The following is a 19,177-nucleotide window of genomic DNA, read 5'->3' as shown; positions in this document are numbered from 1 at the left end:
CAAATTAAAGTCTGTTTCAGTGGTGCAATATTTCGAAAAAAATTCCTGCGAAACTAATTTTTATTGTAGTCGTTAACTAACGTGAACCTACAATCTGTATTATCCCTTGGTAAAATCTTGAAGTGCGAGATGTCAATATATCGGAAATAGAACCGATTTTCCGTTTAAAGCTGACTTTCCATTGGTCAAGATAACGGCTATCGCTTAACCAGGTGATTACGGAATAGCCTAGGATTCGACGTCGAAAAAGAACGCCGCGCGAGTCTAATAGCCAATATTGTACAAGCTGGACTCGCGATCGTCTAATCCATGCATGTAATAATCTGTCCGATTTTTTCTCAAGACGAGAAATAGGATTCAAGAATCGGTGAATTAGTACGCTTGATCGATCGAAGTGCTTGAAAGAAAATCGAAATCTTGCTGCTACAGGAGTCTGAAGCGAAAGTTAAAGTCAAAATCTTTGGTGAATATCAATTTTAGTGTACCTGGTACACACCCTCGAGGCACTCGTTATTAACGAGAGAGAAAAAAGAAGTATGACTGCGACGGTTTTAGGAACCTTTGTACGAAAATCAGCAGGATTTCCCCTTGGCGGTAAGGGATTGCTAAAAAATGGGGCATGCCTCAATTACTTTAGGTAAGTTATTTCTTTTAGCATATTCGTATTATCGCCTAATTTTAGCAAGGTTATCAGGCAACGTCATTACACTTCCAAAATATAATACAAGCTGTGCATGTGTGGAGCTTGTTTAGATTACCTGTTGAGTGGCGCAACCTGTCGGAAAAATTCCGCAGTTACAAGCTTTGAAAACACAAACAGAGAGGGGAAATCCGTGACTTAACTATCCTTTTCTGTACAATATGCGCAGCATGTTACTGCGCAGATGTAGAGCAGCTCGTGATCAGCAGACTTATGCTTTTGACGCTTGCGTAAATGTGTTGCAACAAGTATAAAACGATCGCTCGATTTTCTTTCTCTTTCTCTTTCTGTTCGTCTGACCCTTCTGACCTTTCCACTTATGCTTATCACTGAACCCTATATGTGATGCTTTATGCTTACCCCTATGTAGTCTATATATAATATCTCTATGCTTGACAATCGGTATCAGTCAACCAAACAAGCAGGTGTCGTAATGTTGACATGAATGTTGAATGAATGTTTTTCCACCTTCGGAAGCGTATTATTCTTCAATTCAAATGAAAGTAAGCCTGCGGGCATTTATTTGTTATTTAAAATTCACCTTACAAAATGATTGGCCTGAGAAAAACTGTCATATCGCTTTCCTACTGAAAATTTTCATGTGTCAAATCATGTAATGTTTTGAAAGAATTCAGCGTGTCACTCATTACATGATTTATTTTGTACATTCGATAACACATGTTAGAAATCACATAATAAATTACAGAAGCACGAATCATCAGATATACTAAATCAAAAATCATAGAACCAAGTATGTAGTGAGCTATATGAATTTTGATCTAGTATGTCTGATTATTCGCGCTCCTGTAATTTATTCTGTGATTTGTTTTATATTTTATCAAATATACAAGATAAATTATGTAATAGAATTATGTAATAGATTACACGCTGAATTCTTTTAAGACATCTTATAACTTACCAACACATGAACATTTTCAGTAGGGTTGGGTTCCACACATTTCTCATTTAAGTACGTTTCAAATCAGTGAATCCAGAAACACGTTGTCCATTTTGTCCGAGTAATGCTGTAATAGATTGAATATCCTGTGTAAAAATGAGCAGATCTACTGAAATAAATGTGTCCAATTTTATAATATTTCTTATTATGCAATACGAAGTATGTACGTAATTGGTGAATTAATTTATGTCATATTCGTTTAATTTTAGCCTATTTTGGTGAAATATTAGACATCCGTTATTCACAATTGCGCAGACTACGCAGAGTAGCACTTTTTTACGGTCTTGTTTGTATAACCCGAAGCCTTTTCAAATGATTTTCGAATGAATTTGAATAATTTTCGACAGTATGAATCTTCTTCAATTTTGTTTTTACAGACGATATTTGTGAACTTGAAAATGATTATTTTCTGTTAAATCTTATCGAACAGCCGAAGGCAAGGTCATCAAAGCCAAATAGATCAGGAATACCTAAAGGCGTACCATGGTCCGGTATTGTATCCGGATGAATACACGTCGCAGTATCCGACGACTTATAAAACTGAACTCGAGCCACCTCGTGAACATAAGGTTCAGAATTCGTTTTTGAATTTCGGGCCGCAGCATCCGGCAGCTCACGGTGTGCTACGTCTGGTGCTCGAGCTTGACGCCGAAACTGTTATAAGGTCAGATCCTCACATCGGACTGCTGCACCGTGGAACTGAGAAATTGATCGAATATAAAACCTACACCCAGGCTTTGCCTTATTTCGATCGTTTGGATTACGTCTCGATGATGTGCAACGAACAGTGCTACTCATTGGCAGTTGAGAAATTGCTCAACATCGACGTTCCAATTCGTGCTAAGTACATTCGTGGTGAGTCCTGATCTTCCAATTAGTTTTTATTCGGGGGACCAGAATGTATTCTTGAAACTGAGGAATGGAGTTTTCCAAAAAGAGTGATGCGTTTTAATGAATTCTTTATGGCGAAATCCACAGTAAACAGAACCAAATTATCTCTGCAAACATGTAACTAACTGGGCTTAAACCGGAACCGTTGATCTTCGAGCGTAATCTTTTCAAATTATGAAACGCAGTACTTCAGAGAGAGTTGACTAAAATTAAATGGAAAAGCACATAATAAGCGTAAGCTCTTTACTTTTCCCATGAATTATTCGAAATGGTTTTCGAAAATAGTCAGACTACCATGTTTGAGGTCTTCAAGAGTTCTGAGTCCCCTCAAGTTCAAGTGGATAATCAATATACCAAGATTTAATTACACATGTATCGAAATGCGGAATCCACTTTCGTGTATAATTGAAATTTATTCGAACAGTGCTCTTTGCCGAGATTACGCGACTATTGAATCACATGATGGGTGTCGGTACTCATATTTTGGATGTTGGAGCCCTGACTCCATTGTTCTGGCTATTTGAAGAGCGTGAGAAACTAATGGAATTTTATGAGCGAGTGAGTGGTGCACGAATGCACGCAGCCTACGTTCGACCAGGTGGAGTTTCATTGGACATGCCATTGGGTCTGATGGATGACATCTATGAGTTCGCTAATAAGTTTGCGGAACGTTTAGACGAAGTCGAGGATCTCATTACAGAGAATAGGATTTGGATAGCACGTACTAAAGACGTTGGTGTAGTATCCTATGAAGATGCACTGAATTGTGGATTCAGTGGTGTCATGTTACGCGGTTCGGGCATAAAATGGGACCTACGGAAATCCCAGCCATACGATGCTTACGATTTGGTCGACTTTGATGTCCCGATTGGAATCAACGGAGATTGTTTTGACAGGTGAAAGAAATTATGAATACCATTTCAGATCGTTTTTATTATTTCGAATTCACTGATGCTTCAATTCGAGTGGATCATGTGCACATATAGTCTGTACAAGTGACCCAAACTATTTCTGCTGTTAAAAATTTTATAAATATCATTTCAGATATCTCTGCCGTGTCGAAGAAATGCGTCAGTCTCTGAGAATCATTCACCAGTGTCTGAATCAGATGCCACCGGGTGAAATCCGTACGGATGATGCAAAAATCGCTCCACCACCCCGCTCGGAAATGAAGTCCAGCATGGAATCACTCATCCATCATTTCAAGCTCTTTAGTCAGGGCTACCAGGTACCGCCCGGTGCTACTTATACGGCAATTGAAGCACCAAAAGGAGAATTTGGTGTATATCTTGTCAGCGATGGCAGCAGCAAACCGTATCGCTGTAAGATCAAAGCCCCCGGTTTTGCTCACTTGGCTGCTCTAGATATGATCGGGAAAAAACATATGTTGGCGGATATTGTAGCCATCATCGGTACACTCGATGTAGTATTTGGCGAGGTTGATCGATAAGTCCACTGGTGGGGAAGTTGTGAGATTATAAAGGTAAAACTTAGGGTTGTGCATATACTTTATAGGATTCAGGACACTAAGATCAACGACTGATTACGAATAACTTCAGATTAAATATGATTCAATGCCAGTATTAAGTGTTTAAAATTCAAGTTTCATTCCAGCTACGTAATATCATGCATGACCAACCTGGTGCCTGGAAGTATTAGTAGAAATTGTAAAAATGTAAAATCATCAACAACAGAAGGGGTTACTTATAAGAATATAGCAAAATATAATAGCAAAAGTGAAGAATATGAGTATACAGTATAAATAATACAAATAAATAAAAAGCTATTCAAAAGTTTTCTACGCATAAAAGCATAGGAAATATCACAGAGTTGGTAAAATATATACCAAAAGAAAAGTTGGAATAAAATTCCACGATGCTGAGCTGGATCAACGACGGAACGGCAATTTCACAAGCAGATTTTAACGAGTTCCAACGATCAATCATAAATCGTAAGAACTTCAATGGCTTCACAAACTCTTTCGGAATCGGTTATTCCCATTGGATTGTTTCACGAAAATATCACGCGAGACATATTCAGTGCATATGCGGATGAGCAGGGTCTACAACAATTTATAATTAATGAAAATGACGGGCTAAAATAATGCATAGCCGCATTTCGTTCGGAGAAGTTGTTTTCAAACTGGTTATCGAGTAAAAGAGTTCGACAGGTCTGATAACGATTATTACCATACATGCTCACAACCCGGAGATAATTATACATTCGCGATGGTAGTTTTCCATTACGTACCTATTGCATTATAGCTTCAAATTCTCACCACTTTGATTGATTGATAGATGAAAGAAGAGACAGTGAATAATACTTTGCCAACATCTGAGAGAATCTTTGCACCGTAAAATCTGATCGTGATCACGATTTATAATATTCGCGATATTTGAAACGGAAATATTTTTTAGCATTGCACTTCATATAAGTGGCATAGCGGCAATAACGTAAAGTATCAAGCAGAATTGATAAATTTGTTCGTGATTCGGACTTTGCATAACAGATATGAAATTAAACTTATCTATTGGACTTCAAGTTTCGTGATGATTGTGGAAAAAGCACGTTAATTATATAAAATATAATTATATTGCACTCGATTTATTGAAATAATATCGATTTTGTGAAATCACATTGACTTCTGACCTGTGAACCTCGCTTTCCACGTATTCAATTACACATCACATCGTTGGCAATTACTCAACTTTGAATAACCGATAGGTAATCTGACAGAGGGAAAAAACAATTTGCTCTGGTAAAAGTCATAAAAGTAAAAATTTCATCGTTAATAATTAAAAAATTAATAAATGTGTACGTACCTGTCTATAGTATAGATCAGTACTCTCGTCACAAGCAGCCGAAAGAATTATTACGAAAGTCAATTAAATCAATAGCTGTGTAGGACGATGATAATTATACGCAAGTCTGCATTTAAACTCGTTATCAAATCAGCACAATATTGCCCGTATGAACTGGCCTTAATTATTTTTGTGCGATTTTGTGTAATTAACGATATTTAATTAAAAAATACAGACACTCGCAGCATGTCTTGGGAGGTAAGTAATTATCATATATTGTGGTTGAGTTTGTAATCCCAACTTGACATTTGTCGAAACGCTTATATATTCAACGGATGCGATATTATATTTTCAATAAATATGTTCAATTTAAACCGGTATTTACGAAATTTTTAAGTCAGAAATTAACTGCCTGACGCTGATATCCAAGACTCGAGAAGTTAGCAATTAAAGTCTCGGAATCATACGATACGTATACAGTTAAGCCTCGGTTTTATATATAGTTAGCCTGAGGTAAATGCCACTTGGTTTCGTTGTATCTAATCGCGTTTTTTTCTTATTCTTCTTCTCTTTATGCGAAGACCCTAATCTTCCAAAATAGATGCGCCATTACTTCAGCTCGACTCTCTTTGTCAGTTTTCCCAATTTTCCACCGGCAAGATGTCTGGAATTGTTTCTGAACCGTCCTTTTTCCATCTTCTCATATTGTTCTATTTTTAATTTTAATTTATTCCTCAGCAATGTCGTGGGCCAGGCACCTGATGCCAAGAACCTGCGTGGGCGATGCCGGTTCGCATCGCGGGTTGAATGCCTGTTAGAAATTCGGTGGCCATGCACAGTCCAGCATCGGGATAAAATATTTCTCCTGTTAAAGGAGAGTGGAAAAAGCTTTGGAGATCCTTTATTTTCAATACTTTAATTTCACTTTTCTTCTCACTTTATCCTTGTACACAACTCCTCGCCTTCGGTTAACATTCCGGTTTCACTTTGATATTTACATTCAAATTTTAGAATTCCTCTTATCGTTTGTCCGACTTGTAAGTAACTATTTTCGTCTTTACTGTTAACTTTGCCCCTTGTCTGAGGAAAGAAAGAAATATTATATTATAAAAATAATTGATCGTACGAGGCTAAGACTCGCGGTTTTAGTTCCTTATAAATATAATGATATTCCAGATTTATAATTGACCTTAGAAGTGTTGCGAGTGTTTGTGGTTTTTTTTTCTACTTTATAGCACTCGTTTTCGTTGGCGAGTCAAACTTTATACGCGATTAAGGATTTGCGATGGTTATTTATTTATGACCTCCTTTTTGTGGATAAGTTTTATGATTTTGACACTGGAATAGAAAAGCTTCTATTGTGGAATACGCAAGAAGTAGGTCGTTTTTTTTAAAGGTCCAAATTTTGAATATAAAACAAAACAAGAAAAACTATACGTAGTTGGTTTCAATTTTCATTTTATTTCCGATAAGTATCTCGTTAGCTTCGGACAATAATTAAGTTGACACTATAAAATGAAACAAAATTATTTGAGTAGCAAGACTTGAAGCAAATGACTTTTACAGCGTGAATTTTATTCGTAACGCTTATTCGTAAAACATTCGCAGCCTAACTGATCAGCACGGGATTGAGATTAATGAGCATATTGCAGGCTTGTAGCAGCGTGTAATTCTGTTGAATACATTTTTTAAGACGAAGTGCTGTTTAAGTTTCCAGGTGAATAAAACTCCACGGATACATGTGTGGATATCGTGAGGTTTCATTGCTCTGAATAAATAAAACTGTCCTTATTGTCACGATTGAAAAGCTACCGCACTTGCACCACTTTTTGGATAATGCCTGAAAGAGCATCTTACGCAGCTGAAAGGTGTGTTTTTTGTCTACGATTTTAAGTTCAGTCTATCAGGCGAGAAAGTTATTCACGTAAAACGTAGTTTTTAAATTTCCGTCTGCTGTATAATTTTATGAAGGTAATTTTTAAGTTTCCGTCTGCCGTATGATTGTTTGTTCGTCTTATTTTTTTCTGCACTAAAGTAAGATCTTTAAGATCTGTTTTTGTCGTGATCCTTCACAAACGCGACTTGCAGCGCTAATCACCTTGATCTTTGATTCTTCGACTCTGTACCCACCTTCCCATCCTATATATTGCTTAGGTATATGTATATTATGTACAGTATATGCGTACATGCATATTAATGTGTCAGCGAATACAGCGATTATAAGGATACAATATCAGGTACTTTTCTCAGAATTTTTCAAAGGGTTAAAAGGGGACGATTAAATTGAATGTCGCGTATAAGATGCATGTGTAGAATGCAAACGAAATATCTTTCATCTGCACATATGGTGCAGTTACATCTTGAAAACTCTGCAGGTTTTTTCGTAACTATTATAGCGGCCTTTTATGTTTTTATTTTACACTAATTAGTCGGAAAAAGCGAATTATCCGTTGGCGGCTTATCCATATTTCTGTAGTTTTCCACTGCATGTATTGTCGCCATTGCAATGGCGCTGATAGAAACTCGTCTGCGGTTTATCTCTAAGCGATTGATTATTTAATTATTATACGTCTGCTTACGTTTTAAAGCAAGTGCTATCCTGCGATTGTATTTTTTTCCCATACAGGAAATCGTCAATTAATATAACAAGTTTTATTATAGCTTAGGCTTGTTCATGGATTGCTTCAATAACTAGTTCTACACTTACAGCAGAATTATTAATACCTTCTTCGTCTTTTTCTCCATCTTCTTCGTTCATTCGTAATATAATACTTAAATACGTGTAAACCATTGACGTAATTCCTCAGTCGGCAGATTAATAAAATATTGTAATTTCGCGATGTTACGAAGTCACTTGACATTCGTATAATTTTTTTTCCCCCACTTTTTATCTCTTCTTATTTTTCCCCTACAACCGTCAAGTTTTCACGTAGAAATGCGAACATATCGTGAGGAATTATTACCGATCCTTTATCGCGGGATAATAGAACGAGGAAAACGAACGTGGATTGAAAACAAGAAAAAATTTAGATACGTTACAGGTTTGTAAAGAAAAATATCCGAATTGCAGAAGGATAAAGATTGTCGCGAGAAGTCGGTGAGTGGAAAAGAAAGGCAAGACGTGCAGCTACGTGACAGAAGTCGAATATCTTCATCCCGAAATCCTCCTGAATCCTGTTTTCGCCTGAGCAAAGGACGAAGCGTCGAACCTTCGCCCTATGTCAAGGGCATAAGTGAGTTTCATTTTCTGTCCAGGTTTTACTTACGTGCAGGTTTGTCAAGCAGAGTCACCTCGCGAATTATTCTAGGTACCTACCTGCCTACGCGACTAGCATTTTTAATGGGGAATCCAGATTGCCGTAACATTTGCACAACCCGTGTGTCGCTGTGAAACTACGTCATTGGAGAACAAAGTATAGGTATACACACAATATACATATTATTACAGCCAACTTGTGAGTTACCGTAACCTGAAACGTGTGCCATCGTTTGTAATGAGTGTGAGAGAGAAAAAAAAAATTATCGACTACACAAGAGCGAGGAATGTCGTTGTTTTTTCGTTTCTTGGTTTTTTTTTTTTTTTTGTCACTTATATACGACAATGATCGTAGTGACGTTACGTGTGATTATGGGAAGTACAAACCGTTGAAACGGTGATCTGAAATGGTATAAAGTTAATACAATTTCTTGTTTTATGCAGGAGAAAACTCGTATGAGAGAGTCTGAATAAAAGAAAAATCATACATCATTTTGAAAGATAATCAAGCAGCAAGGTCGTATTTTAACGAATTATGAAATTGTCTGTTTTGAATTCGGCACACACAAGTCTTGAGTGAAGTAGTATAATCTTCTAGTGTTCAGTGCATATGATACGTCAGTACACATTTAAGACATCTTTTCTGCAGATATTTATTATTATGCTTAAAACGATGAAAAACGTGGCTGGAAAAATTTGACTCACAAAATCGTGCGTCTCAAGAATTTATTATTTCTTTTTATTTTTCGTTTCTTTCTTACTTAACTTTTCATTGCGGGTTTAGATGTGTTGCAAATGTTGCATCGCGTTAAGTAAAAGTTTGATGACATTGCAATTATCGATTTTTTTTTTTTCAAGGTTTTGCTTCACTTGACAAATTAACATCGTTCTTTATTTACTGCCTGGGTAAATTGACAGCGGATTGACGGTACCTTATGCAATAGGATTGATAATAATTGTATGAGAGCGATATTCGATCATTGGCAAAAATCGGACGATAGATCACGTTGCGTTTTGTTGTATAACCGCGTTATACAAGTGTTTACGAACGTTTACCACAACGGGGTGTGTAACCACATGGTGGGTAGATACAATTACGCGTAATCGTATAATTTTGCTTGTTACACATACCCTGAGTGCAAAGAATGTGCAGAGTAACGGTCCAATAAACGAATCCCGTGATCTTCGTGTAATAGATAGAAAATAAAAAAATGATTAATATCTTTACAAAAGCCACAGCTTCAACTTTCGATATTGCTTTATGTAGATTTATATACGCATTGAAAACTGAGGTGCCGTAGGTTTTATTGCTAATGTCGAATTCATAGAGAGCATTGATAATCGCATGCAAATATTAATCTAAATTCGCCATCGGCTATCGATCAACTGTAGATGATTATCATTTTCTTCTCTGCTGACTTCAGAAATCTCTCCGAATATCGCAGCTAAAGCGCATGATGACGGATTTATATTTAGCCAAATGTAAGTTTTCTACAAATCGCGTCATTTCAAACGCAACAAGCTCCAAAGACGTAATAATAAAAGAAGAAATTCATTTTTTAATCCAAGACTACGTCTTCGTCAATTGCAGTTCAATGCTCCCGCGGTTAAAAACGACCAACGAGGTTAAAAGAGTAATATTATTTTTTATCGCGACCTTCTCAAGTCGTCCGTCCATGGCCTGGCAAAAGTTCACGTTGTTTCTGACTAAATTTGGCTGCATGTATATTGTAATAAACGTTGCTCCGTCTATCTCTCCATTATAAATATAATTTCAAAAGCGGCTTGACCACCAGCCCAAAGAATCGCGTATCGGTAGAGACTGCGATTTTTCTACTTATGTTTACAAAGATATGTATTACAAATTATTTACTCGGATCCAAGGATCAGGATGTCTGACAATAAATCAAAAATTACGGGATAAGAGTAAAAAATCGTTTGAAAAATCTACAACAATGTTAATCGCGTCAAAGACGGTGAACTTGAAGGAAACAAAATCCTTACTGATAATACTATCCTAAATATAACAATTTGAAAAAAGGTTTTACAGTCAGAACGTTAAAAATTATTAAACTTTGCTGTCCTTTATTCGATTCCAACGTTTATTGAGCTTATTTGATTCACAATCTAAAGAACTTCCAAGATGTTCTAAAGAAAATTTTACAAATATTTGTTTTCTAGCCTAACCTAGCCTAACCTAACCTAACAAACATTAGAACCACATGAAAAACATTAGTTTGATCATTTCTAACGTTCTAATCGCAAAAGCTCCGCTCAAACTATTGATTAAAACTGTTTCTTCTTTTCCTCCAGCCTTCGATTCGGGTGGCGAGGCTAATTCGTCCATATAAGCACGTCTAGCCCAAATGAACGTTGGCCAATCTAGGTGCATGGATAGCGTTAACTTTGACGGTTGGCTGTAAGACAATGCAACGAGAGGAGCGTGATGCTCGTGCAGATTACGCCGATCATTAATGGCGCAACCTGCACATTTTGTACGCCCGCCTTGATCCACACCTCGAAGAAACATGTCGACTCCATACATTTATGGCTCGTAACCCTACCGCAGATGCAAAGAACACACGGCTGGCCTGTCAGCTATACGAGCTTGGCAATTCGTTCCAAGTTCGTCTCTCGGGTCGGGGTCATAATGCCGTATTTATACTTACCCGCAACCGAGCCGATTACCAAGCGATTATTATGGCTGTAAGAACAGCATTTCACCTGCTTAAAATCGCCTAGACTTTTACAGGCCGTTTAGTTGATAGGAATTCTCACAAACGCAGATAGACTGTATTTGTGACAGATTATTATTAATTTTATTATCAAGGCTTCAAAAACCTGTCTGCACTGCACGATGATGGTGTATTTCATCTCGGCTGTACAGGAATTTAACCTGCTCGATTCTTTTAGTCGTTATTACCTCTTTTTTTTCTTATTGATATTCTTGTTCGGTTAGTAGATATACACACATGACCTATGTATAAGTATATCTATAGTTATTTCACGAACTGCAGTTATAATACGTGATTGGTATATGTGAAAAGAGAAATAAATAAACCAAATCGGTTTTTATCGGATCAACTCGTCGATGATCACGTGCTATTAGATACATGAATACGAATAGGCACATTCCTTTACAAGAGTATGAAATTAATACAGTCGTGTTGGAGAACAGGCTTGACTTTTACACGAGACCACCGAATGACAAGGTTCTGAGAACATTCTTAAGAACTATGTATATTCACGAAATTAATCAAGGTTTTCATCCGCTGTTGGTCAAATTTTTTTCATCCTCGTTTTTTTTTCTACTTTTTTTTTGTTGTCTTTAGTTGTAAATTATTCTTCTCCTAAGTTGTTTACAGATGTGGCTGCACTGTTGGAAAAATTTAACTAAACACAATGTCCCAGCAGGTTCACTTTATGTTTAAATTATTTGTTACATTATTGTTAGTAAATATGACATAAATTGTTGTAATTTTAGCATTTAAATTGTCACATGAAAATTTAATTTGTACTTTGTACTTTTTCTTTCACTTGGTAAGACATTAAAAAATCGTTGAATCAATCAAAAAATTTTAGTGGACCTTCTGAGACATTTTTTATGAACCGTGTACAGTACCTTTGTTTATTTTATTCGTATTCTACCTTATTAACACAGACTTTTCATTTTTTTACATGCAACTATGTGGTTCCTCAAATAAAGTTATGTACTAAACGTTAACGGGAAGTCTGTATAAGTACCTAACGTCTATGCCATGTGTACCGGTTTTAGGCCATCACGCGAATACCGATGGAGGTGATTTATTTATTTACTTATTCATTATTTTCCCTAATCTCGAACCATTCATTCATTGGTATTGTTTGAATATTTGCAACTAGGTACGTCGCATAACAGAGGGACTGGTGATCTCTTATGAATAAATTATCAAAGTCTGTGATTTACTGTGAAATTTACTGGGAGGGGTGGAACGAGCGCGTTCGATAATAGAGGAAACGAATAATAAGTCTAATTAGAAGTTCAGGGTGAAAACGCGTTCGCAGGATATCATTTATTTTGAACGATAGTTTGTGACGAGCAAATATCGTCGAATTTATTCTTTGCTCAATTAGCCACACTTATAATACATCTCACGTGCTACTAATTGCGAGAGATGCGCTCATTGCACATTTATTTGAAAAGAGTATCTTGTAAGAGATTCTGATTTTCAATAATCCTCAGCCGGCTTACGTTTCAACGGTCGGAAACCGGATCAGTATTCACATTTCTTGCAGGTTTTTTTCACCGTTTTGACCAATTATCCCTGCCGATTCTCTGGATTAAATTAAGTCAGTTCATGTTTTTTTTTGTTTTTAGTTTTTTTTTCACGATACCCAATACTGATATTCTCGCAGACGTAGCGGAGGTTTTTGAATAGAAATCGAAATGCTATTTACGTAGTATATTATACCTAGCCAACTTTCATGGAAATTTTTGTTGAAAGTTTTCCAAGCTGCGCGGCGGGTAAACAGGTTCCCTAATTATGCATCGCACGACAATATAAACAACTCACCTAAACGAGAGTTTATGTATGTAATTTCATTCGCATGATTATTTTTTTCTCCGATGTTGCGAATCGCTCCGATAATTACGATTTATTTGGCTGTTATTATATTTACCTTCGGGAAAAAGTACTTCGGGATGCAGGATGCAATGTCTGTGCAGAATATAAAAATATGTAACGAATGTTAATTACGTATTAACGTTGGATAACTATTGTTTTTGTTGTTCCTTTTATTATATATACCTTATCCCAGCTGTTATTCGTCTCTTATTCATTAGCCATGATATTGCGGCACGCACCTGCAAGCGTACCTCTAATATCATCGTATAGAAGCCACAAGGTAAACCGATCCGATCGGCAAACAAAACTCTCGGAATGGTGCGGTGTTACATAACAATTCTATAGTTATAGTTATATATGTGTCGAGTCGTGGATACGTGAACAGCTCAAACTCTCTTCGCTGGTTGCTATAAACCCCGGCCTGACTTGACGTGGCCAAAATAGCAGATACACACACGTATTTACACGACTCCAATTATTGTTAGATCTTAGCGTTAGAAAAAAAAATGATCAAATTTTCAGAGAATCACCGCAGCTGAAAAGAGTCGGGTCCTATTTTTTAATTCACGCGAAAAAATGCAGCTTTCATCGGATAAAAGGAAAAACAGAATCCGATTCTGTTTCGTTTTTCTTTCCCTGAGGTATGCAAATAGAATTTATTCCTGCAGAGTTCCAGTTAATTGAAACTAAAATTAGCAATCGAATATATTCAATGTTTGAATACAGGTATTGCAGTTTAAAAACGAGATGATACGTCGGTGCGGGGAGAGGAAGTGAAGAAGAAGGAATGATCCTCATGATTTCGATAACATAATGCGGCCGATTGTCGTTCATTCTTGTTGTTCTAATACGCACGGTGATTCTTCTGTTGTGACATAAGGGAACAATGGTCAGGCATTACAGTCGAGCTGTTGCCAGGTGTTTGTTGAATTCTTATAACGCGACACGGGCATAGAAATGACGGATTGTAGCACAATGACGTTTGCCTGCACGCATGAAAAGAAACGGGGACCTTCTCTGGTCCAACTCGCTTATCCAACCTTTGACAAGGACGTCGACTCCGGGATGTATGATTATTAATACTCTGTACGGCAACGATGACAACGGCGAGGTTCTTTGGGAATTAAACGAGATACCGGAAGACGCGGAACTTGATCTTGAAGTTGAAATATTTCCGAATAGGTTGGAAAAAAATTCACCGCAAAAAGTGTGCTAATATAACTAGTGTCTAGAACCAGTGGGTCATTTAACTGGACAAACCTTGGCAGCCTTGCCGATGTGGAGGTATGATGTACACCTTGTATATAAATTACACTCAAATCGATTCAACCGTGGATAAGCCTTGAAGAATTCTTTGCCATCGCGATCTCGTCAATGATCAAGGCGATTCTTACACCTGCCGAGCGAAAGGTAGCAAGGTGAATCGATAACGAATCTATTCTCGTGTCTTATTATAGTACGCGATAAACGCACGTCACAGGAAAGGTTTATTCTAAGGGAAAAATGTACAAGTTTTAAGAATTTTTCCGGAATTTTCAGCGTCGTTTGAACAATCTTTTAGCTGACAAAAAAAAAAGTGAAAGTGCTGAACAAAAAAAAATGGGAAACAAATCGGTCCATCATGGGCCCGGTTTCGAAATGGGTGGAATAGAATATACAGTTTATGAGAATTTGTTGAGAATTTTTAAAAAGTTCCTTTTCAAAATGACTTTAAATATTTATAAATAATCGAGCAGTTGAATGAAAAATCTGAAAAAAATCAGGATACTGTTTCGGAATTGGGACAATCGCAGAAAAAATATTTAACAAAATTAAAAATGGTGGGAGTCAGAAGTTGGTTGGGTTCGCATGGAATTCCACATACACAGTCAAATTTCTCGCTGCCCTTGAATTAAGAGGACGTTTCTTGGCCAAAAATTAATGTTTCTTTAATGATTTTGTTATGAGATAGTCGTGCTTGAGTATTAATTAAGAAATTTTTATTTTCGTAACGTATGAAAAGCTCGTTTATTCAGAGGACTATTTTTTATAAAGTCACTGAAGCAGATTTTTTGTCATTATCTTAGAAACGTTCAATATTACATATTGCACCATTGCGCTGATACTGATTATGATCAACGAATAGCAGTATTGAATTGATCACTGAAAAACGAACGAAAATCTGTTTCAATCATCCCGTAGAAATTAATCTTCTGAATAACAACATGAGCAATTTGAAATGAATTCTCCTTTTACGACTGTGCAGTTATAAAATCAAGCAGCAGTATCGATATTTAGCCCGCCACCGTCCTTAAAGCATTTGCATCTTTTCCTAATACATTACATCAACACCAGCAATTATGTGACCTTCAGTTTGATAGAATTGGTCCAAGTGTTATACGGATTGCCTAATTGCTCCGAAGCTACGATTTCCGAGTATTTGAAAAGTACTTCGTTCTATCAGCCAAACGTAACAAACATTATAGAGTGTGTGGCTGTTTGAACGACGGTCTCGTAAGTTTAATTTTTAATTTTATTTCTCAGAGACGAGTGTCATTTACGGAAACTTGGTTGGTTCAGGGTACCCATTAATTACTTTAGTTTTAAACGATTTGTGTACGAGACTAGCTTCGAGACTCCAATTATTAAAGTCATAGAGGAAATTTTTATCAACTGTTTCTGTATTTACGTCACTGAAATCGCCGAGTTTCATATATCCAATGAAATTATATTTTGAACCAGCCCCGCGTCTGCGAGTTGTCAGTTTGTCGGTTCAAGTGACGACGAAGATCGTAATCAGAAACTACTCGTCGTGAAGTCAATTACGTACTTTATACTCCGGCAAGCCGATTCTGTTAAATTAACTGGAAGTTTTGACCCGCGTAATCGTTCTCGCAAATTTTAAACATTCAAATCAAAGCTGAGAAATTTTTAAACAAACTTTCGGTAAATTGTCCGATTTTTTTTATTCCGATATGCAATGTGTAGCGGGGAGGAGATGGTTTTACCTCGTTTCTTCTCACGAATCTTCACACATATGAAAATGGCTCTTTTTTCCCAGGATGCATGGCTTCGTCACTGCGGTAATCAGGTGCGTGCAATTTACCGGCTTATGCGCTGCATGTGCTTCATGAATATTTAAAGCCCGCTCTGTGCATACAGCATTTACGAGATCTTTACGTTTTCACATCTGCAGAATCCGAAGAAAAATTTTTGAAACTAATGTCTCCGGCGATGATCTCGGAAACAAGTTGCAATTTTGTTTTCAATTCTCCTTCATTTGGCTGTCGAGTCCTGTGAGTTTCAGATTTTTCATCTAGTCATTTAGGAGGTTATCGCAAAGTTTGTCGGACAGACCAACGGACTCTTACTTTTTAATGGCGTCGTGAAAAGCATTGCGAAAAAATTGTTTTCCAGTTTTACGAGTGTTTTCTTTTACATGTAGATGCTGTGGTATATACATCGTTTAGTTATACCTATACATATAATCGTAAACCATGAATTTATTAATTACTTACTCGCGAATCATAGTGTGATTTGAATACGACGCTTACGGTTTCACTTTAAAATTCAACTCCGTTAAAAGGTGTTCGAATTTGAATAATAATAATTTTTTAATACCGGAGAATATTTATTCGCAAAGAAGTTATATTATTAAAGTCGTAATATATTATTCATGCCATGGTAGTAAAATTATGTTGCGTAAGGAGTATAAGGGGAATGCCAATTATTGTGTGGCAAATAAATTGCACTCAAGTTTCTCATTAATATTATTTTCCTACAGGCCAAACGTTACATACATTAATAATTACAATGTTAAAACCAAATCCAAGTCTTTCGATCGTAAAACAAAAAAAGAAAAAAATCGTTCGCACACCTCGACGTTTGTAATTTATAAACCACATAATAAAAGGCGTCCAGTATTCGAAAGTGGCCCGTCTTCGATAGACGCTGGTAAAAAATAAACTGGGATCCATTTTTTGCGTCTCCTGTAAACTCGCGTCAGTAAAATCATAGCCACGAAATCGAACAACGCGTTTTAAAACATGTTTTTGCTACAATCCTGAACCTCGAAATACGCAAGAATAAAAGAATAAAATACACTGCGTTGAAATTATCGTCGTAACACACAAAATTATACAGGCAAATCATAAACCGAGGACACAATGTCTGCCCGAATTTACAATTGGAGGTAATTGTAGTTTTTTTTTCTTTTGTAAGAATTATACTGCACGGATGATCGATCGAGTACTCGGGCAGATTTCCACAAAGGTATATGTAATACATAATAAGACATAAGCCGGCTTCTAGGCGAGAGTTTTTCCCATGGCATGTAGGGCGGAAGTTACGTCACCGATGAAAGCTGCAAACTTAGAACGGTACCGTGTACAGTGTATAAGCGTGATGTGCCGAGTGCGATTCCAATCTCGCATCAGTGTTTATATTCTTAAAGAAGAAGAAGAAGAAAAAGGCAAAATTGCCTCGGCTTGAAATTTTTCTGCTGCACTCCAGCATCCACGGTTTGAACCTGTACTGCAGTTTGCCTTGTGCCAAAGAACTTCGCTGCTCGATTTCACGGCAGGTTGTAATTATCGCTATTATCCGCTCTATGGAGTACCTATAATGGTTCATGTGCTCACGGTCGTTTTGGTTGTCAGCGAAATTTCATCTCGCCGGTAGATCAGCATCTGTGCAGTCGCTTGTAAAGCGTGAAGGAGAACTAGGACCTAGAACGATTACCGGGACGAGAGGAACGATTTAACGGTGAGAATCTTCCGCTGGTAGGTAGGTACACCGCGTGTTGTAGGTACGTACAAGACACACAGACTTGGAGAGCCGTTGCGACGACCATCATCGTCATCGTCGTCGCGAGAACGACGACCGTTCATTTCCAAGCAAGGAGATCGCCGCTCGCAGTTTCTCAAGTAGCACTCCGGGGTGTTTGCTGATCACGGCTACTTCAGGAACCTAGTTTTACTCTGGGTTTCTGGGTTAACTTTTAACTCGGCGTAATGTACTTGTGTTTTTACCGACCCCGCGCCTAGTGTTTACTATTTACGTGAAAGAACGTCTCGCCAATTTGACGTAAACTGAGTCAGGATCCGGTGCATCGAGAGTAGAAGCTTTATTTCATTAAGTTTGAACTGCGGCAAATTAGGATAAGATAAAAATTCACTGTGTACATACAATGGCAAAATCGATTCGTCAGGCTGATTTGCAGTCCAGTTGGTTCACTGAGCAGGACTGCCATGCACGCCTAAACCGAACGATCAATGGAGTACTTATCGCATGGAATTTCGTCGGTTTTTCCCAGTCGAATCCTAAACATCCCGTATAATCGAAAGAATGAGTCAATAAGAGTCATAATCAATAAGAGAACACATCGAGAAAGAGGGATTTGTGAGAATTTAACTTTGAACGAATTAGTGAATAAGGAAAGGCAATGTCGTGTGCCAGGTACATTTAGATACGAGATTAGAATCTAAAACGACTATTCAATCCATAACGCCCTACCCGAATAACAAAATCATCGTTACCGTTGCCCGCGAGGAGGAATAATTGTCCGTTTTGAACAACAAGGACGAGCATGCGCCTACAAGTTCCGCCGATGCCTGATCAATCATCCGCACCCCTTATAATCGAGGCACAGGCGACGTGTCATGCACACCCTGATCGGCATCGACTCACCTCGACAAGAGCTACATGCCAACCAATTTGTGGCTGGGTATATAGGTTCGAGCGTGGAGTGCGGTGCAGAGAAAAAGAGAAAGAAGAGGAGGAGCAAGTCGCCAGCGAGGAGGGGGGAGGAGACGGCAAATTGCTCACCTGAGCAACCCGTGGCTATCTAGTGTCCGGGCCGCCTTCGTTCCGATCGCTCGCTTTACAGTCTCGATCGCGCGGGAGGAAGGAAACCTTTGCCGAAGATCGCGGGTGCCCGAAGACCAAGATAATCAATAACCATATACATAAGTTAATAATACAACCGGG

At 37.6% G+C, this 19,177-nt stretch overlaps 1 protein-coding gene across 1 annotated transcript; it reads left to right on the top strand.

The window, feature by feature from the left end:
- The first annotated feature begins 385 nt into the window (after positions 1–385).
- Positions 386–4,345, top strand: LOC124409927 (NADH-ubiquinone oxidoreductase 49 kDa subunit-like). Its single transcript, XM_046887898.1, has 4 exons — positions 386–637; positions 2,089–2,513; positions 2,974–3,445; positions 3,594–4,345. Exons 1-4 carry the CDS (start codon positions 537–539, stop codon positions 3,997–3,999), a joined length of 1,404 nt encoding a protein of 467 aa, XP_046743854.1. The 5' UTR covers positions 386–536; the 3' UTR covers positions 4,000–4,345.
- The last annotated feature ends 14,832 nt before the right edge of the window (positions 4,346–19,177 follow it).

This window comes from Diprion similis, chromosome 8 (genome assembly GCF_021155765.1).
Source record: "Diprion similis isolate iyDipSimi1 chromosome 8, iyDipSimi1.1, whole genome shotgun sequence".
In the NCBI taxonomy this organism is placed as follows: domain Eukaryota; kingdom Metazoa; phylum Arthropoda; class Insecta; order Hymenoptera; family Diprionidae; genus Diprion; species Diprion similis.
The sequence above is the reverse complement of the archived record's forward strand: the minus strand, read 5'-3'. Positions and strand labels throughout refer to the sequence as shown.